At 38.1% G+C, this 22,923-nt stretch overlaps 1 protein-coding gene across 3 annotated transcripts in view; it reads right to left on the bottom strand.

Annotated features, from left to right (window-relative positions):
• Positions 1–4,192: 4,192 nt before the first annotated feature.
• XB941699.L (uncharacterized XB941699 L homeolog) overlaps positions 4,193–22,923 on the bottom strand; it is a 37,368-nt gene continuing 18,637 nt past the window's right edge. For all 3 annotated transcript variants that reach the window (XM_018266149.2, XM_018266150.2, NM_001112857.1), the window contains 3 exon segments: positions 20,842–20,986; positions 18,606–18,755; positions 4,193–4,637 (listed from right to left, as the gene is read on the bottom strand). In XM_018266149.2, coding sequence (XP_018121638.1) covers positions 4,417–4,637; positions 18,606–18,755; positions 20,842–20,986 — 516 coding nt within the window. In that variant the 3' untranslated portion in view covers positions 4,193–4,416.

The following is a 22,923-nucleotide window of genomic DNA, read 5'->3' as shown; positions in this document are numbered from 1 at the left end:
ACTGTATAAGAATAACAAAACAATTGAAGTTGAAGTTGATTTGCTGGGGTCACACAAACGCTATATGACCACTTACTGCTGTATCTGTGCTAGAGATACTGGACACATGAACAGATTTGCATTCATGATAATAATAACAGATTGTAGAGATTTAATCCTGCACTGAGCATTTCTCCAAGAGTGGGGCTTTTTATGGAAGAGCACTGAGCACATTTGTTTAGATTAATGTCAAATGTAAGTAATTAGAACAGATTACTTTAAGATAAATCTGCTACTGATTTTGAAACAGATGATCATATCCAAAACATTGCGGTAATGTTTGGTTTGACTCCACTTCCCCTTTTCATGCACCAAAGCTGCCAAAGCAGCTTTAAAGGATTTCATTTTTGTAATCATCCCATAAGGGACATCTTGTAATTAGAAAGGGAAGTTTGAGAACAAACTTCTTGTTGGTTTGAAAAAACATGTAAGCTCACTGAATGAAATCTGATTGGCTGTTGCTGGCTCCACCCAGGTTTTAGCTGTCAATTTAAATTCCCCATTCACACTCACTGCTGTTGTTGTTTCCTCCCACTTTAGGGCATTCAACCAATATGGTCTTTTCATTTGGGTTCACCCCATAGCTATGTGATTAATGTTTAGTGAGTATAGCCTCAAAACTTTAAGAGTGGCAGTAATTGAAATTCCTCAGTCACAGTCAATACTGTTGTTGGCTCCTCCCACTTTAGGGCATCTAACCAATATCATTTGGGTTCACCCCATAAATATGTAATTCAAGTTTGGTGAGTGCAGCTTCAAAGCTCTAACATTGGCAGCAGTTAAATTTATTAGATGAAATCTGATCTGATCAGGCAGTTGTGGGTCCACCAAATTTTTCAAACCTTAAACTGCATTCCCCTAGTGACCACCTGTGAAGAGTTTGGGGACCCTGACATTAATACTGTGAGAATAGCATTAGGTTCAATTCCCACAATGAATATTAATGGGTGAAATCTGATTGGCATCCAACAAATATTGCCTTTTCATTCAGGTTGACCCTATGACTATGCGATTCAAGTTTGGTGAGTGTGGCCTCAAAGCTTTAACATTGGCTGCAGTTTAAATTTCCCCATTGAAAGTAATTGGGTGACATTTGATTGGCTGTTGGCTCCTCACACTTCCAGGCATCCAAAAATGACAGTTTCATTTGGGGTGACCCAATGACTCTTTGTTTTAAGTTTGGTGAGTGTGGCTTCATGAGTAGGTAAGGAGTTATCCAGTAGCTCAACTCTGTGCTGTGCTAGGCACTGTTCATGAACCTGAAAGAGAAGGGCCCAGTATTTGTGTGCTTTAGACATTATACACAGCACAACCTTGGCACAAATGCACTTGAATTTGCAACTACTCATAATGCTTATGGTGCATAATGATAGCTTAACTAACGGCAAGCAAAATAAATAACCATAAATAATCGGAAAACAGTGATGAAACTGTGCTTTCCTTGGATGGGCGACTGAGTAGTCCATAAAGTACAACTCCATGTAACCATGATCAACAGAAACCTATTTTTCTGTGTGCGTTCCAAGTTCTGGGAAACCAAGGATAACAAAACCCAACTGCGGAAGTAGGTAACCGAAAAAGAGGGCATTTTGCATGTATTAAAGGGCAATTGCATGTATTAACAAAGCCAATGAAACTAGGAAGGGGGGAGAAGTATGGGCACCAAAAGAAGCAAAAATTACAAGGTCAAAATACCTGTAAATACCTGTAGTAATGTGGAATCCTAGAGGTCAAATCTCACATCCTAAGCCACCTGGAAGTAATATCAGAATTCAAAAAAAGTGACAAGCACTTGAGCCTGTCAAGCCTAAACAAAACATTCTTAAAACATCCTGATGCTTTTTGTGCAAAGAGCATATAGCCAAAGGCATAGAACGAGTAATTATGTAAGTGCCAACATTTTATTATTATTATTTACCTAATTCTTTAATTTAACAAAACATAGTAAAGAAACTACACAATCTAGAGATATCCGAATTTATAGTCCATTATTGGTCATGGGCAGCGAATGTGGGGAGGTCTATAGCAATATTTGAAAATATGTTTTTTTCATTCGAAAAATCTCAAAAACTCGATCGACTAAAAATGTGAAAATTAAAACTTGATTAAAAACTTATTTACATTTTGCTTAGGACAACTATTGACTCATGAACCTTTAGCTGGCTAATTTTTGCATTTGAGTTTTTTCCCACTTAAAAAAGAGTTTGTGAGTTTTGCAGAGACACAGCAAATTCAAATGTTGATATGTGTGCTCCTTACCGTGAAGCAGACCCAATGAAAATACTTAGCAGAAACTCAGGTTGGAAGATACAATACATTTCCCATTTATCTAGCCCTGCTTTTGGTGCCTGTTCACTGCCTCAAGCTGTTCCAAAAATGCTGTATTATTAAATGAACTGGGGCAACGATTACAATGGTCAAAAAATAAAACAACTGCAACCAATAAGCATCTGGCTTTTATTATTACAAGTAGAATAATAAAACCAAGCATCTTATTGGTTGATTTAAGCTAGTGATCAGAAACAGGCTATGCTGTTATTATTAAATAACCCTGAGAATTTGCTTTCAAATGACAAGCAGTGATAGTGCTATAGCAAACTGGCTACAAGTACAATACACAACGAAACATCTGGAGTAAATCTGCATCATGTACATGAGCCAAACTTCATTTCTCAAAACAATTATTGCATTGCAAAGGTGGTCTGTGCATTACATCACAACTTCCTGGTGGCCCTGTCTGCTTCGGGTCCTTTCATCTTTGCAGCTTTCCCTTCCTTCTGTTTTTAGTGCCTGAGCAATCCCCGTCAATATTCAATTCAGCTGCTATCTTAATATTTGTGCTTCAGATTTTAGCAAAAGAAAGGCCCCAAAAAAAAGGGCCAGGCCCCACACAGAAAAATCTTCAGGGGGCCTGGTGTGCAAAATCTTATCTTTTTTGGTTTCCCAGTTCCCCTATCCACTTGGTTGCCTGCTAGAAACAAGCAAAATTAAAGCAGAAGAGAGGGTTGAGAATGGTAGTTATGCCACAGAGAGGGGCTACAGATGGGAGAATCCATGAATTAAATTAATAGAAATCCCAAGTTCTTTTCATAATTAGTACAGTTCTACTACTTTATTATTTTGTAATTTGTTTTTGCACCTCTACCTCCACCCTGTGCTCATATAAATAGTTGTGGTGGATAGAAGAATAAATCTTTAAGAATTAACATAATGCATTCCTGTCCTGGTGTTGCTGGGATGATGGTAGTAATGTAGACCTCTTTTAGCTGATCAAAATTATAGACCTGCCAATTCACGGAGAAGCTTCATTCAAAAGTTATTGCAAATGACATGGCTGTTCATGAGCACATGCTACTTCTGCCCATTTATTAAAGCTGTCCTGCTATTCCTCCAGTCTTTTCATTTCACCTATATTTGGCCCATTTTTATGTGCATAATTTACTTTCCCTGGTATAATGGGAGGTGACAAAAAGTCACATCAGAAAACTGGAGAGTAATTTTCAATTTAATACATTTTGATGAAAACGTTCGTCATTTATCAGGATCACTAATTGGATCCTGTCATTCAGAAAATAATTGTTGGCAGCAAAAACATCTAAATCTGATGTTGCCTTACACAGCTACCATAATGGCAACAAATCGTTCAGTAAGACTAATGAGATGCCATATGTCATAATGTATATTGCTGACATCATTTACTTCCTAATTAAATATTCAAGCAGGCTAAAACAACTTGCTTTTCTTTCTTACAGTGATATCCTCCCAAAGTTATCAATATTTTCCTACAGGAATAAAAGAAATACACTCAGTTAAGTGTTTTAACAAATTGACAAATGTATCCCTTTAACCCTCCGCCTACAAACAAACCACTGGCTTAAAGGTACTCAGTGAAAAATGCATTGCAAGATAACACCCCAACCTAAAACCCCAATACAAGCACAATCCCAGTTTTCTCCTTAATCTCAACCTGTTGTAAGAAGACTGAAGTAATTACTGTCAGATCCACAGCTAGGTCAGCCATTATCATTCCACAATACTCTGCATTCTCTGTGATCAACAGACCTGTAAAGATAAATGAAAGGCATTGTGCAAAAATGAGTCTTGGCTGGCAGAGAACTCTTATCAAAAGTCAACAGAAAGAAACACACAAATATTGTTTTTAATTGTAATTATATTTACCTTTAACACAATATAAAATGTTAACACATACTAGAAAGTTGCTTAGAATTCTTCTTTAATTAGGCAAAATATATTTTTGTTATCTTTAATATGAGTCCCCTTTAATGCAAAAGAAACAAAGCTTGGTCATCTTCTAGTATTATTGTTATTTAATAATTTACAATTACACTGTAAAACCAAGTCTTCATGAAAAAAGATTTATAGCTTTCCTTTCCTTCCCTCTCCTGCGCTAAACCTTTTGGCTCCAGCAATAGACTCTTCTATAAGAACCTTAGCTCCAGAATCAAATTCAAATTGCATGGCATCTGCAAAACTTGATGAGTCAAAAGTGCTGTTGTAGGCTGAGGCTCTGTCAGCGAGCATGCACTTCTGTGGGAAGGACGATATCTTTTGCGCTAACTCAATAGCGCATTGTAGGCCTGAAAAACAAAGGTACATTTATATTATAATTTATATTTATAAAAATATATTAAAGGTAGTATATAGGATAAGTGAAATCACCCTAATCAATCAAATTAGGGGGGGACCCTAATGGTCATTGCCAGTAGCACAGTAGGAGGGGGATAGCCAATCACAGCACTGCAGTCACACCAGCAAAGAAATACTTCCGTTCCATATCAGGTCAGCCTAGCTGCTGATTGGTTCCTATCCAACAGTGCAGTGTGCTGAGTGCCGCCGGCTCCCCTGCACAGCCTAGAAAAGGAGGCAGCAGGAAGTGGAGCAGATGAACTGGATGAATAGGGTTTTTGGAGAAACTTTCAATAAATTAGCCTGAAACACTACTTTTATATCACTTTCCTTCTATATTCAAGAGTACAATGAATCCGCAAAGTCTTGTGTTTCTCACCTATTGTCTCTTTTCAGATACACTAGGTGCTATGGTGATCTAGGAAAGGTCAATGCACCATGTTGCATGCCAGCAGCATCATATGCAACCTCTCATTTGTCTTCTTGTTTACAGGGCTGGCCTTCATGGTATAGTTAATCTTATTGAGCTAACCAACCTTTCCTGTTCACTCCATGCCCTTGGTTGCATTGCTCATGCTAGCTCTTCTAATTGTTTGTAAAATGTTAAACAAGCTAAACATTACTGAATGCCTTAATGCATCCGACTGCAACCCCGAAGAATTAAGTTTTGATCCCAGAATATTTTAATGGGCAGAAACAAGTTTTTAACATTCACACTTAGCCTTCATGGTGAAGTAAAATGTATGAGATTAAAATAAGCAGTAACTGGCAAATACAGTAGAGCAAAATTGTGCTCATTTGCAGTCACGTGAAGGCTAATTGTGAATTCAATTGTGACATTTCATCACAATTGAAGTGTGAGTCATACAGCATTGCCGTAAATAACACTAGCCCTCTAACACCACAAGTGCATGAAATGTATGTTTTTGAGATTCAAGAACCACACATTATATTCCTTATCCTAACCCCAGAAAGCCTGTCTGCCTGCTTGCAGCATCCTACCCGGAGCAATTGGTAGAGGGAAACTACTCCTTACATGAATGTAGCTGTTCTCTGCAAATGTTGCTATTGCTCTGCTATGCCTTTTTCCTTACTGGATAATAATGTCCTTATATGACTTTGGAGCCCAGAGAACAGACCAGCTTAATCTGAAAGCTTTTTAAAAGTAAAAACAAATGAACTGCATGTTACTGTAATGTGCTGTTATGACAGTTCTGCTTGTGGTGACTGCGTAGTAGGTGTTCATTTTGCCTTCTGCAGGAAATGTTACGACTCTAGGAAGGAGTTCACCTCACAGGAGTAAATGTTCCACAGCAATAGTTCCAAGGTTAGCAGCTGAGACGTGTCGTTTTTCCTCTGTTACATCTTTGTTATTCTAAGGAAACTTCCATGATGTGTCTTGAATTAATTCTGTTTAATGGAGATTTCCCTTCCTCTTCAAAAAAAAGATTGTTTCTTTTGCATATATTAACAACTGCTTAAGGTCTGCTCCTCTATAAACTACTCTAGTGAGCAGGCAGTATAGTGATTATGAATCCCTCTGTATAGCATAGCAGCACTGCTCTTTACATAATTAGCCTCATCTGGGGAAATATGGCAGATTTGGGAAGCTTTCGTCTGCACACTGGCACTTTGTCTTGAACAGGTGCAAAATATTTCAACTCTCAATTAAAAGTATGGGATTGGTTATCCAGAATGTTTGGGACCTGGGGTTTTCTGATTAATGGGTCTTTCCGTAATACCTAAAAAAAAAAAAAAACATTAAACCCAGTAGGATTGTTTTGCTTCCAGTAAAGATTAATTATATCTTAGTTGGGAAGAAACTATTTTTTAAAAAATTTAATAATTTGATTAAAGGGGTGGTTCACCTTTAAGTTAATTTTTGGTATATTAGAGAATGGAAATTCTAAGCAACTTTTCAATTGGTCTTATTTGTCTTCTTCCTCTGACTCTTTCCAGCTTTCAAATGGGGGTCTCTGACTCCATCAAAAAAACAAATGCTCTGTAAGGCTACAAATGTATTGTTATTGATGCTTTTTTATTACTCATCTTTCTATTCAGGGCCTCTCCTATTGATATTCCAGTCTGTTATGCCAATTGATGCATGGTTGATAGGGTAACCGTGACTGATTGCTTAAACTGCAAACTGGAGAGCTGCTGAACAAAAAAGCTAAATAATGTAAAAACCACAAATAATAATAATGAAAAACGATTGCAAATTGTCTCAGCATATTGCTCTCTAAACCATACAAAAAGTTAATTTTAAGGTGAATAACCCTTTTAAAACAGAGACAATGGGGGTATGTTTATATAAAGTGAAATTCTGCCACTCTCCGTTTATTCTAAGGGATTTTTAAAAGAGTATTTATCAATGGGTGAAAGTGAAAGTTCATCCTTCGATAAATACGCCTATCAAAATCCCATAGAAATTAATGTAGAGTGGCGGAATTTCACTCTAGAGGACTGTGTCGATCTTTAACTTCACTTTTTGATAAATATACCCCAATGGGAGATGGCCTTTCCTGTAATTTGGATCTTTCTGGAGAACAGATCACATTCCTGCAAAATAAAAAACAGAGGCCAAATGCTATTTCTTTATTTGTGTTTGCAAGGTACACCTTGTAATGAACAACCCCTCCCAATTATGTTATATGCCATGAAAATGACCTTGAAGATGGTAGAATATAGGATGGATTAATCAGTATTTGGTTCATTGACAAAACAAGACTGTAACACAAGACGAGGACCCATTTAAACTAGGTCTAGGCACAGGAACAAGTATGCAAGTAAAAGCTCTTGCCTTGAGCAGGAATTAACGGCAAGGCTCCTTTTGCATGATATGCACCAAATGAATCAGCGTGCAGCCATGCTCTGTCCATGTGACACTCCTGTCCTCACAGGCACAGTTTACTAACCAGTGTAAAAGGTTACCCTTCTACCATCTGGTGCAAAATCTATGCCTGGCTGTAATGGGTGCAATTATCAAGGAATTCTGGAAAAAAAACCCACAGTAAATTGTGCCGATTTTTGCACTTTCCACTCCTTTGCTAAATGAGTCCTTTATTCTCAAAAATATTTCCTGTTTTTGCTTGTACTGCTAAGTATCATTAGGAGAGGCATGTGTTTTGGTTTTAGCTAAAATTGTATTATTATTTTCTTTTGAGTCTAGCAAGGATTACAGCGTTATCCTGACAGTGAGACAGACATTTTGTGGTCCAACTATTTGTGTTGCAATGGTGATCTCAGATGGCGATATTAGCATTTCAAATTTAGTAGGTTCGTTAATGGGGAGTGCATTTGACTAAACTATGTGATGCTATTTTATGCACTTGAACATTTAATAGCTGTTTTTCAAGTACTAAGGAAATTTAATGATCCTGTTATACAGGTCATAGAACTCTATTTGTAACATCCTCACTTTTTACAACAAGTTGTACATTATTTATTATTATATGTAATGTGACAGAAATAACACCGATAATCTGTGGTGGTTTACAATGATTATTTTACTATTTTTGCTCTAAATCTGTACTGGCCCTGTATGTGTTTATGAAATTGCTTAGTATTGCTGGTTGGGCTCCTCCTCCAATTTCATAAATGTCACCTTCACTGGTTTTCCTCTATTCTAGTATAATTATGTAGTGCTGAAGACCTGTCTGTAGTTTTAGTTAAGCATATAAATGGAGCTAGCACATACTGACTCTCTTTGATATATGGTGCCTTGGATGATACAATAACCACATATAAGAAGAAACTGGAAAGGCCAATAAACATCAGGGTATTATTAGGCAAAAAACTTCAAACACTACATTTCATTGTAATGAAAGAAATATTAGCACCCTGTCTGATGGAGATGAATAAGCATGAAACTGCTTTGATATTTCCCTTTAGTAAGAATTCATTGTCTTTTGCATGAAACTAACCCTGGCAATATAAAAAACAAAATCAGCAGATCAAAGGCTATATGGTTGACTAACTGACAAACAAACAACAAACATACTACAGGTTTCAATCCAAGCAAAAATCTTGCAAGTTTGCAAAGTTAAAGAGCCCTGCAGAGAATGCATACTAAATAAAGATTTTTCTTTAAACTAAAGCTGCAAAGACCATGCATTGTGGTTCATAAGAACAGTTCTAAAATATAACAAGAGAGAGAGAGAGAGAAGGAATTGTAGTTGTTGCACATCCTTAGTGTGGGCCACCTTACTCCTATGTAAGAACTATTGAATATTATTACACATATGCCCTAACATTATCATAAATACTCTATAGCAGTGTCCAAACGCGTTGTATAGATAACCTATGCCACCTTCTAAAATCTGGGAAGTGAAACAAAGTTTGCATCTCAGTCAACAACTTTGCTCTTATCCAAGACATCCAAATATCTCTCTTTTTATCAAGAAACTCTAGGTTGCAATAAAAATTTATTTTAAAATTATTAGCTAGTAACACAACATTAGAGAAAAATATTGCCAGTGATGTTGCCCATAGCAACCAATCAGATCTTTTCTTTTGCACTCGAGTGGATCTCTCCCAGACATGCCCACCTTGAGGTTTGGCGATATCGGGCTGATCCGATCTTCGGCCATAGGGCCCAATAATTGGAGCACAACAAAGGGGAATACAGGTGGTCGGCTTGATTACCAAATCAACAAACTGATACGGTCCTTGATCCGACTGGATCCAACTGCCAGATATCAATTGTGGAAGCCCTTCGGAGGGTCCAATACACTGCCCAATAAGCTACTGACTTAAACTGTTGGCCGTTTATATCGGCCTGTGTATGGGGACCTTTGTTGAAATCTAATTTCTGATTGGTTGCAATGGGCAAAATCATCTGCTATGTTTTTCTCCAATGTTTTATACAGCATGATATATAGACCCCTAAGTGTCTTTCCTTGTTTTCTTGCACACAGCAAGTAGTGGGCAAAAAAAAACAGTAAAATATTAGTATTTTTTTAGGTTGAGCTACTAGTCATTTTGTGGTCCTATTTAGGGTAGGACTACATGGACATTTTGGCGCAATTCGACATGCTGCAACAAAACACCGGCATCAAATAGCATGCAACGAAAATAAGGTAAGTGAATGCATTGTCACATGGTGTCGCAGCATTGATCTGACGCGACACGACTGTCGAATGAGACGATGCACGGTGCGTCTGTAACCAACACGTTGCGACTTCATCCGACATTTCAGTGTAAGTTATTTTTTTAGTAAAATTTAAAACAAGGTGAATCATATAATATACAATTGCCAGAAATTAGATAAAACTATTAATTTATATTGAACATTGATCAAACATAAATGAATGTCTCACAAGCATCAAGAACTTGGTAAACAAATTCATTGATGCAAGTCATAAGGTCCAAAATAAATTTATAACAAATATATAAAATATTAATACAGTAGAACACGGATTTTATGTTTGCCAGGGGATGGCGTGAGAACAGCATAAATTCCAGTAAAAACTAAAAAAAACTGGAAGGAAAAAAAATGCGTAAATTCTGGGAAAAGTAAAATCCAGGTACATAAAATTGGGTTCTACTGTATATTACACAACATGCACAATTAAATTCAGAAAATTCTCAAAAAGAACATAAACAACACAATTTGTGCATAATCAAAGTCTCATTTAATGATTACATTTAATGATTTAATCACTTAACACACCCATAGTTATTTCATACTGTGTTGCTGCATACAGCACTGTTTCTTTTTCGGCCTTTCACATTTTGTGTCCTTTCTTCCTCTTGCACACTTTGCATAGAAGGCTTTATGATAACAATGAGACCCATATAGAGTGAGACAAATTCTCTATGCAGTATATTAAACCTCCAATACAAATATGGTGTTATGTAAAACTACTTTGGATTTCTGTAGCCTTGTTCTTTGTGAAGAACTTAGGAGCAGAATAGGAATGAATATGAAATAGTGTAGGCATTCTAAACTTTGCTTCTCCTACTTGAATCCAGGGCCGCCATCAGGGGGAGGACTGGGGGACAGTTGTCCCGGGCCTGGTGCTTTTTGGGACTTAGGGGGTCCGGCCACTGTACTCGCTCTGTAGCCGAGCCCCCACTGCTGTCAGGGAGCTGCAGAATTGGACGGGGAGGGCGGACTTCTTCTGCACAATTCTTCCCCCAAACTATTGGTATTTACATGAAGTCTTGGTTGAGTCGCACAGTGATTGGATAAGCAGGGAGGGAAGGTCAAATTTCATCCTCGAGCCTATACAATCCCTGTACAGATCTACCGAGACTTAAAGGAGAAACAAACCCCCCTACCCTACATAGACCCGCCTCCCTCCTCCCCTCTAGCCTAGCTGCCCCCCCGGGCAAATGCCCCTAACTCTTACTTACACCTCCGTGCAGATCTTCAGCAATCTTCAGAATAAGACCGGCGATTTGGTAATTTCTGTGTATTTCAGCATATGTGCAGTTGTCGCGATAGAAAATTTCTCCAACTGCGCATGCACCTCTTTGCGAAGATAACTGAAGATGATGGCTGCAGTGAACTCTGCTAGATAGAATCTGCATGGAGGGGTAAGTAAAGAGTTAGGGGCATTTGCCCGGGGGGGGGGCAGCTAGGCTGGGTGGGAGGAGGGAGGGGGGTCTATGTAGGGTAGGGTTTTTTTTGAGGATTTGTTTCTCCTTTAAGAGAAAACCAGTACTATAGAAGCTGGGGAGGAACATGCAGGCACTACAGCTCTGGGCACACTACCCATTCTGCAGCTCCCTGATAGCAGTGGGGGCCCGGCCACAGAGTGAGCACTTTAAATGGTAAAGGCATTTTTTTTTATTATGTCCTTTTTTCCTATTATGAAAGTTATTAACATAAAATTGATGGTCAGTGAAAGCTAAACCCCACACAATTATATTTTAGTAGAAAAGATTCTTTAAAAAAGTTGGTGTTTGACATAAATACAATTGGCCTACTTAGCATTGTGTGAACATTTCTGAATCTTACTATCTGTGCTTTTTTTTTTTTTTAACCCTTGCCACTAATGTGTGATTTGTTTAATAACTTTTTTGGGGGCCCAGATGATTATGTTGCACAGGCCCCGTGATTTCTGATGGCAACCCTGCTTGTATCATTGCACCCTACCAGCAGCATGCTGCCATATAGGCAAATCCCAAATATTGGTGATAATGTAATAACAGGTACAAAGGGCAAATAACATCTTCTCTAGAACTTAACAGTTATACTGAGGTTTTTTAGCATGCTAATTAAAAACATGCAGTTGTTGGGAAAAAGCATTAGAATCAATACTATCCTCCCTCTAAATTGTTGTGTCCATGGAATATAGTGAAACACACAGACAAGTAGCTGCTGGAGTAATTGTGTAATGCTTAACAGGAAGGAAACTCCATAACTCAGTAAGATAAAAGTAGCATAGAAAACATAACAGCAGATTCAACAGGAAGCCTTATACATAAGACTCTAGTACTAGAACAGCATCAGCAGATTCAACAGGCACAATTACTTTAGCTCATATTTAACAGTTCTCTCCCCCATCAAGATTCATGGTGGTAACACCTGTAAAATGAATGGTTAATAAAAGTCACAAGTTATAAGTTAAGTCTATCAGGAGGTCGATGCTCTCTTTGTGGGTAACGCCTAGAAATGTTGCCCTCTTCTATGGAAGGAAACTGGTGCTCGGAACAATCAGGTACCACCGATGCTTCAGAGTACGTACTCTCCATTTCGGTTGGACTTGCAGGGGTTGTTACCTCTGGTGATGTCACAATCTGGGGCTCAAGGGGTACCCCATTAGTATAGGGAATTCCAACAAGGCTTTGTGTCTGGTTTTGCTCAGTGGTAACTGCAGTATTACGTAGCTGGTCAATATGACGACGCCAATATAGATTGCCTGCCACTTTTACCGTGTAACTGCATGGACCTCTTTGAGCAGTGACAATTGCTGGTAGCCATTTATTAGGCCCTCTGTAGTTCCTTGCCAAGACGGTTTGCCCAACACTAAGCTGCCGCAAGGTTCTCCTCTCTCCTCCCCTGATTTTAAACTGGTGGTTTCTCACATGACGATTGAGATCTGGTTTCAGCAAGTCTAACCGAGACCTAAGATCGCGGCCCATAAATAACCTTGCAGGTGTACAGCCTGTAGTTGTATGAATTGAATTCCGATAGGATAACAAAAACCTTGCCAGTTTATGCTGCAGGGATCCACTGTCATGTGCCATTGACCGCAGTGACTGTTTCATAGTTTGTACAAATCTTTCAGCTAAACCATTTGTTGCAGGATGGTATGGATTTGAAGTAGAATGTTTAATTCCATTGCGTTTCATAAACAATTGAAATTCTTCAGAAATGAATTGAGGACCATTATCACTAACAATCTGTTCAAGTATTCCAGTTCTTGCAAACAAGGTTCTCAATATATCAATAGTATATGAGGTACTAGTAGACTTCATGCAGAAAACCTCTGGCCATTTAGAATGAGCATCCACAATAATGAAAAACATCAGTCCCAGAAATGGTCCAGCAAAATCAATGTGTATACGTTGCCAAGGAGTAGAGGGCCATTCCCACAGATGAACTGGAGCTGGTTGTGGCATAGACTGCACCTCTTGACATCCAATGCACTTGTTTGCTAGTTGCTCTATTTGTTGATCAATTCCTGGCCACCATACAAAACTCCTTGCAAGTGACTTCATTTTTACTATGCCTAGATGGCCTTCATGCAGCTCATCTAGTACTCTTGGTTGCAACTTTGTGGGAACAACAACACGAACTCCCCACATTACACATCCTTCATGTATGGTCAGTTCATGTCTACGTGAGTAGTAAGGAATTAGTGGGGCCTTATCTGTATACTTCCAGCCTTTAAGAGTTGCCTCATAGACACATGCTAGAGTGGGATCTCTTTTGGTTTCATTCTCAAGCATTTTACAGGTTAGAGGAAGGCAATCAATCTGATGTACATTAACATATTCAGAATTTTCCTCAGAACTGTCTTGATCTGGTAGTGGCAGACGTGACAGTCCATCTGCATTTGCGTGTGCAGCTGTCCTCTTGAACTCAATATCATAGTCATAACCAGCAAGAAACAAAGCCCAGCGCTGCATGCGCGCAGCAGCTGTTGCAGAAACTCCTTTCTTTGGGTGAAGTATTGCAACCAATGGCTGATGGTCTGTTATGAGTGTAAACTTCCGGCCATATAAGAATTGATTAAATCTTTTCACTCCCCAGATAAGGCTAAGTGCTTCCTTGTCTATCTGTGCATAGTTGCGTTCTGCACTTGTGAGTGATCTTGAAGCAAATGCTATCGGCCTTTCACTTTTGTCTGGGAGAACATGAGATATCACAGCTCCAATGCCATATGGGGAAGCATCACATGCCAGTTTTAATGGCAAGGAAGCATTGAAATGCACGAGGACATCATCAGACGTGACCAATGTCTTTGCTTCCTTGAAGGCTTTGTCACACTGTACAGTCCACTCCCATTTTTGACCTTTCTGCAGCAATTGATTTAATGGGTATAGCACAGTTGCAAGATTTGGAACAAACCGGCTGTAATAATTAATAAATCCCAAAAATGATCTGAGCTGTGTTACATCCTTGGGCAGTGGTGCTTGTAACACTGCTTGGATTTTCTCTGGAGACTTGTGCAAGCCATTGGCATCTATAATATGTCCACAATATTGTATAGAGTCCTTAAAGAAGGCACATTTTTCTTTGTTGGCTCTTAGTCCATATTCTTCCAGCCGTGTTAGAACCCTCTTTAGGTTTTCCAAATGTTCTGTATCATCTGTGCCTGTCACAATTATGTCATCCAGATAACATTTAGTATGTGGAATGCCTTGTAGAACTTGATCCATGGCTCTTTGCCATATGGCAGGTGCCGAGGCCACGCCAAATACTAATCTGTTGTATCGGTATAGTCCTTTTGGCGTGTTGATTGTAAGGTAGTGTTTGGCATTTTCCACTACCTCCATTTGTAAGTAGGCTTGAGCAAGATCGATTTTGCTGAATTTTAGTCCACCCGCAAGAGAGGCAAATATATCCTCAATCAAAGGTAAGGGATACTTATCAGACTGTAGAACGGGGTTAATGGAAACTTTAAAATCTCCACATATTCTAACTGAACCATCCCTTTTTATAATAGGCACAATAGGTGTGCCCCAGTCACTCCAAGAGACTTTTGAAATTACTCCATCTTGTTCTAGACGATCCAATTCTGCTTCGACTTTTGGACGAATACTATAAGGCACTAGACGAGCTTTGTGAAATTTGGGCTGTGCATTTTCCTCAAGGCATATATTAGCCTTGATGTGTTTTAAAGTACCCATGCCTTCTTTAAATACTTCTGAGGCTTGAGCTAAAATGGCCTTTAAATGTTCCACTGGTTTGGTGTTATCAGCAGACACTGAATGTAACATTTTTATGGATTTCCAGTCAATGGGTATTTTGTGTAACCACTCCCGGCCCCATAATGCAGGACCACCTGTCTCCACCACATATAAGTCCAGCTGGCATTTAAAATTTTTGTACTCTACCTCAGCATTTAAAACTCCAAGTGGCACTATCTTCTGTCCAGTGTATGTTTTTAGTAGCAGTTTTGTTTTTTGAAGAGGTGTGTCTTTAAATATTTTTTTATATTCCGGGTGTGTTATTATTGAAACAGCAGACCCTGTGTCTAATTCCATCTTAACTGGAATACCAGCTATTTTTGGTGTTAGCCAGATGACAGATCGGTCACCGGTATCTGCATGATACACATCAATACTTCCAAGTTCAGAATCAGTGCTATCAGCTAAACAAGCATTATGAACATCATGTGTATTTGTAAAAGGCTGTTTTGAAACAGGGAAGCTCATTTTGTCACTTAGGCATACTGCTTGGATATGGCCCTTTTTATTACATTTTCTGCAGTAAGCATTCTTGAATTTGCAGGTTGCTGCATTATGGAATCCTTTCCCACACCTGTAGCAAGATCCAGAATTCGGATTAGAATATCTTTTATTTTGACCTGCCACCACTCTATGCAAATCAGTTGCTGCTTTCTCTAGTGTTTCTGCTTTGCTTCTGTTCTGTAATTCTAATGTGTCCTTAGCAGCGGTCTCCATTGCTACTGCAATTTCTATTGCTCGTTTAAATGTGATGTTATCCTCTGTTAGCAGCCTTTTCTGTATGTTTTCACTGCATAAACCACATACAAATCTGTCCCTTAGTGCATCATTCAGTCCATCCTTAAAATCACAGTGTTCTGACAGTTTCCTTAACTCTGCTGCAAACACACAAACTGTCTCACCCTCCTGCTGGTTCCTTTTGTGAAATCTGAATCTTTCTGCTATAACCAGGGGCTTAGGTGACATGTGTTCCTGAACAATTTGCACTATTTCTTTAAAGCTTTTAGAAGATGGTTTTTCTGGTGCTGTTAAGTTGCGCACAAGGCTGTACGTTTTGCCCCCTATTACACTGAGTAATGCTGCCACATGTTTCTCTAGGGGTATGTCATTTACTTCCAAATACTGTTCCAGTCTCTCTATATATGTAGCCCAGTCCTCTATTGAGCTGTCAAATGCTTCCACTTTCCCAATATGTCCAGCCATATTTCCAGATAGCATACAACTCTCTGCAGGGACTTACCACTGTTCTGTGTCTTTTTTTTTTTTTTTTTTTTTTTAACTGCAGCTTTTGGTGTCTCACATTTAGCAGATCTTGCTAAAATCTCATCCTCGTCGTCAATCTGTTGTGTCCATGGAATATAGTGAAACACACAGACAAGTAGCTGCTGGAGTAATTGTGTAATGCTTAACAGGAAGGAAACTCCATAACTCAGTAAGATAAAAGTAGCATAGAAAACATAACAGCAGATTCAACAGGAAGCCTTATACATAAGACTCTAGTACTAGAACAGCATCAGCAGATTCAACAGGCACAATTACTTTAGCTCATATTTAACATAAATATATCTGAAGCAATTTTAGACGGCTAGCAAAGCCTATAGTTTATCCTGGAGAGTGAAAAGCAAAAAGAATGTAATGCCTCTATCAACATTTTTATTTATGTTACAGATCTTTATGCTTTAATATTACTATATAGTTGTGTTAGAACTGAAAAAAATAGACTGCGTAAATCATAACACCTCAAGCAGTAATAGATTCCAAAGACATATTTCCAAATTTATGAATATGTTTTGACTATGAGTAAATGGCGTGATACATTCAACAAAAATAATTTCTTCCAAGCACCACCAATTATGACTAATACTTTGCTTTGGTCTCTTGCGTAGCCACAAATGACCTTCATGGCAATAAGAAACAGAAGGCTTTGGGTAACATTTATAAACTCACCTTTTGACCATTTAATTTATATTGCAGATGTACAAGGGAAGAATGGTAATAGCAGCTACAGAGTGGATGATGGAATGTGAAAATTGCATTGACTAAAAGTAGAGGATTTTCAACACGTGTTCGTTTTACCCTGCAAGTGAATTTTGGAAAGTGTGACAAAGGCCTGTTCTGTATACGGGGAAAGAGAAATCCTCCAAAGTGAGCCCGAATTCTTTAGCAGCAGCAATGAGTCAGAGCACTGATCCAGCTTGGCATTCAGACTGAACTGACTAAATACTAATATGAGAACGAACATGAATTTGACCAGCTGTTAACAGAAACCAAGTACGGTAATTTAGAAATTTAGCAGAAATCCAATACTTGGAGATCAGCTTTATGTTTTCATAGAAAATTATAATACTGCACTGTGTAGCAGTATTCAGCATTACCAGGCATAATTGTATACATTCCTCCCTTTAACACCCTGGTTATAACTGCCACCCAGTCCCTTATTTTGAATAAGATAAAATTATATAGGAGATTGATATATAAAAATGACAGAGGCTTTTTAAATAAGATTTCATTACATCATAAATTATAGCATTAAGATTTAGCTCAGTCATGATGAAAAGATTTATATTAATGAACTCTGGTTTTACAGCACAATTGTACTGCTTATTTTCATCATAATGCAACCCTACTGTCCTAGTCTAGAGACGTGCTCATTAGAAGACTAAACTGCATTGGCTCTACACTACTACTTTACCTGTGCATGCATCTTATGGCTTTAATAAGAAAGAAAAACAACAAGAAAGAAACAGGAAAGGGAGGAGCACTTGCTTTGGGAAAAATGGGTATGATAATGACAGTTTAGTCTTACTTTTATTGTTTGTCTGGCAGACAAGAGTGCAAGAGTGACGTTCTGTTGTTCCAATATTCTCATATTTTACAACAGAGGGCACATTTTTGTTTATAATACACAAGTTTCAGCAAGTCATGTGACACATTACATCACTAAGCACGATTACAACTGATGAAATCACTAAACACCGTTTATAAGGACTGATTATAATTGAGCGCCAAATACACATTTAAGAACTATTTCGCATTTTAACCTGTTTTGCTGTGGGCAAGATTAAAGCAGATCCTTTGTCCCATGCTCCCATGCACATTATGCCCTATAGTTGTACAATGGTCAATTTATGGTCATTTTTAAACTGCCATCCAGCCAAAGAGAATACTCTAATCAACGCCAAAGATTTTGATTTTGTATTGCTGTGGTTGTACTGACGACATGTTTCTCTCAAGACAAAGAATATAGCTCTGGAAGAAGCACAGACACAGATGATTTTGCACTGAGACTGGAAGCAGAAGCAAGATTAATGATATCTGAGAAATCTAACAAAATAAATTAAATCTCATTTAGATTTCAATGGAGTGTGAAATTTAAATTTTGGAAGAAAACAAGTGCAAACAAATCTGAACTGTTTAAGATAGCAAGCTCAGATCTCCTGTCTACACAACCATGGCAATCTTTTGAAGGAGAACTAAAGCTTAACTTTACAGTGATTACGTGAGATAAAAACATTTGGAAGGACTGATTTTCTTGTGAATAAGAATATGCTCACCTTGGCCATCAGGTACCACACGATTAGCTAATCCAAATTCATAGGCTTCTTGAGAATTAACTGGGCGACCAGTAAGTATAAGATCCAGGGCTCTGGAAAGCCCAATGAGCTTAGGAAGTCTTACTGTTCCACCATCAATTAAAGGAACACCTGCCAAAATAAACCAGTGTGTTTACACCCTTATTATTACTACTACAAATTGTTCAAGACGAAAGAATATTTTACAAAAAAAATGGTGAAAAAAAAGAGTGTAAAACGGTCTTTGATTCTGCCATGGAAGAGCTGCTGTGAATAGTACTGAAGCCGACTACTATGTGGTAGACTGAAATGCTGAGGGCCTGCATCTGGGATGTAACACATGGCGGGGACACAAATGATCCAGAAAACTGAGCACAGACACATACACACATAAAGCTACATATGTACTGCAGATGCCGAAGAGGTGAGTCTGGATTGATGTTTTGTTCTCTTTTGCCACATTGTTTGGTTAACATTTGCCATAAAGAACTCAAAAGCCAGGTTAACCTTTCTGAGGAATGGCAGAGCTTCTTGCTGAAAAGTGAACTTCTCATCAGCTAATTAGTATTTAGAATTGTGTTGCATATTTTAAACTTGGATACATTTAAAAATATAAACTTAATTATATTCCAGTAATAACTATGAATTTGTTATTCTTGTATTCATCCTAAGCAGTGCATGACTATGCTTAGTGAAGACCCTATGCTTACATACAGATGGAGCTCTGGCAAATCCCAAATGATTTCCTGGGATTACCTACTCTAAACATTGGGGGGATCATTTGGTTAAGTGGCTCCCTACACCTACATAAAAATGGGTGGAAAAACAAGTATATGTTTACGTTTTAATATTTCCATTGGGACAAACATAAAAGGAATATAAAATATAAAAGTACAGTGTTTATTTTGTGATGTGCATCTGGCAGGCCTATATTTGTCTGCTCAAATCACTGGAGGGCTAGTGCAGGACTCATACTTAAATACTTACTACACACAGAATGTACCACCTCAGTTATCCTGCTAGTGCTGTGCTAGTACCCAGGCAAATCTGCACTCATAATAATATATCAATAGCAGCCTACTGCCACAGTGGCAAATATCACTGGATATCATCAATAAAAAACATAAAGACTCCAAATATCAGTATCAAAATATTTTTTTAAATTTTTTTTGTTAGTGTGTTCACAAAATCAGCAAGCAAGATGAAGCTTGTGCATGCCTGCCAATGAGAGAATTAAGAGGGCAGACTGTACCTTAGGAGCTGGAAAATTTAAAGGCAGGTATGGCTACCACAGTTTTCAAAATAAATACAAAATATGTACTTTGTTTGTGTGGCTGTAAGAAAAACCACGTCAGTGTAAACACAGCAGATTATCCAGGAGGGTTGCTTATCCTCATTGCATGTGGTGTTTTTAAGACTAGTGCAGCTGTCAGCAAACATTTGTTGCAAAAAACAAGGACATAAAATCATATACAGTGGAGTTCATCAAGGAGAAATGTAGTCTAATAAGAAAATGAGTAAGTTTAATACATGCACAAGCTGAAACTCCAGCTGTTGCAACTATAATTTTTTTAAACATTTAATTGATACAAGTTCAGCTTAATCCAGGGATCTATCCTATTTTAGTTCATATCTTTATAGCAATTTCTGGAATCCTTATGGCTTGGACTCAAAACGGAAGGAGGTGGGGGATTATTGCTCATTTATTACAGAAGTACAGCTTTTTTCAGTGATGGCACAGAAAAGGACTTTAAACCTTATATATTTATAAAGCTCCACAACTGGCAAAAAGGTCAGTGCTTGCAGACTTTTTCAAGGCTGCTATTTGCACTTTGCTATTCAAGTGTTGCAAATACCCTGTCACACTCATTTTCCTTTTTCATTGTAAATTTAGCACAACCATTTATCACAATGTTTAAATAATAAAAAAATGGTTATATTGTGGGCTGGGAGAATTCCAGTCTCTTGTATGAGAACAAATTTAATTCTATATATGTTCTGCAAATGAAAATGGCAGTACATTGAGGATGAAGAGAAATAGGGAAGAGCCACAATAAGTAAGGGAGTAAGGGATATTTCAGTGGAGCACACATTGTGGCACAATGATTAGCACTGTTGGCCTTTAGTGTTTTGTATGTGCTTTAGTGCTTGCTTGCATGCATGAATGATGCAGAGACCCGAGTGAATAACTGGTACATAGAATTGCATGTAAACTTACCAAAACGTCTGCAAAATACTCCAAATATCGCACTTTTCTCTACAACTCGCAGATCTGCTAAAAGGGATAACTCAAGTCCTCCTGCTACTGCATATCCACTTACAGCTGCAATTACTGGCTTGGTAAACTGCATCCTAGATGGGCCCTATGAAATCAAAACCAATACACATAATTAGGACACACTTGAAACAAAATATTGGGCTTTGCAGGAAACACTTGTTAACTTCTTTTTTAATAACATTTCTTTCAAGATTGCTAATAAACAGGTGGGCGTCCCCACAAAATTTTCCAGGGAGAGGCTAAATCATCAAACTAAATCAATCTCTTACAGAGATGCCAACTTCTAATGCAGTAGCCCAGGGCATCAGTGGCATGTGTAACACTCTACCAAAAATGAGCATAAATTATTTGCTGTAGGGCATGGCCTATTGGAAGGGCCCTTCTCGCATCACTGAATGTTCACTGTGCATATCTTACTGTATGGGGTAATTAAAGGGTGTGTGTGGGGAGGGTGGGATCCTAAATCAGGTAACTCCTGGGTAACCCTGTGGAGTTGACAGATATGCTGTTATTTTTATAGTTTAAGCCGGAATACAGGTGCTAAGGTAACACCAGGTTTGCAGGAAAATGATTTATTTGCAAAGCCCACAGTTTCGATAATTTTCACAGAACTTGCGATTAATATTTTCAGGCAGCAAATAATATATATTTTATTTACTTTAAATGTAAGAAAAAAAATAGCTCAATTACTGTGAAAAACTATAGCTGTTGAGTCTCAACGCATTTACAGTATTGCCTGTGCCAGTGTCTGCTAGAATACATACATCACATACATTTAATTATCTAATGCAATGGTCACAATCAACCTTTGGTGAATAACAAGGGGTGCTGGGACAGTGTCAGCAAAGCTTATTTGGCTGCATGACACATGCATAATACATGTTAAGCCTTTAATTAGCAATATATAAATAAACTGCACTCACAATTCAAAGATAATTAATCACATTACCTGCAACACAACTCTATCCTTATGGCTCCCAAATAGTTAATAAATGTTTATACTGAGATACTTAATGGGACAAGTACCTTATAAGCCAGACTGGCAAACAGTAACAAAGCTGTCAATCAATGGGGAGACTGGGACAGAGAGACTTTAAGAGGAGAGATATACAAACAATAAAACCTACCTTCTTCCAATAAATAAATAAATACAGAGGAGTTTGGGATATAGTGGGTTCACTTGGTACAGAAGCAACACGTAGCTATGCCTTCACTTACTGTACAATAATACACACACCCAAACTGACACATACAAATTCACAGACACAATCACACAGACAGAAACAAACAGATTTAGCCTCTCCCCTAAACGGATACTTTTGTGAGGCTCAGAGAAGATATATGTAACAAGTTTGAGGTGAAGCAGTTGCCAGTGAGACCTGATGTGTTATCAGGAGAGACAGCACTATCTGAGATATTAAAGGAGAACTAAAACTTAACTAAAGAAGTAGCTAGAAATGTTGTACATTATGTTTTGGGCTTCTGTACCCGCCAAAGGCAACCACAGCCCTTTAGCAGTAAAGATCTGTGTCTCCAAAGATGTCCCTGTAGCTCCTCATCTTTTTTTCTGCAAATTCACAGCACATGCTCTGTGCTGCTGTCACTTAGTGAGCTTAGGGACCAACTCACAATATACAGTACACATAGAATACATATGTTGTAATATAAGGCTGATTAGTAATTAATACAGGTAATTAATACATGGCAGCATAGAAACCAGTGCAACTAGTATCAGAATTTAATACTCAGCCATTTCGCATCAGTTTATATTGCAGGCAAACCTAAATTTCTGCTTGATAATTTGTGGCGAACCCTAAGCTTAGCTTCTCAACAGCTGCTCAGAGCCCACTGAGCATGTGAGTGTCGCAGACACTTTCCAAGATGTTGATCCCCTGTAACAGGTTTGAAATCATGGATCATTGCTGCTATTGAGAAGCTGAAACTTTAGGCTGATGCAATAAGGTCATTATATAAAATATATTCATTTTTAGGGTTTAGTTCTCCTTTAAAAATCATTATGAG

Source organism: Xenopus laevis, chromosome 6L (genome assembly GCF_017654675.1).
Source record: "Xenopus laevis strain J_2021 chromosome 6L, Xenopus_laevis_v10.1, whole genome shotgun sequence".
Lineage (NCBI taxonomy): Eukaryota > Metazoa > Chordata > Amphibia > Anura > Pipidae > Xenopus > Xenopus laevis.
Note: the sequence above shows the minus strand (reverse complement) of the source record. Positions and strands in the feature narration are given on the sequence as shown.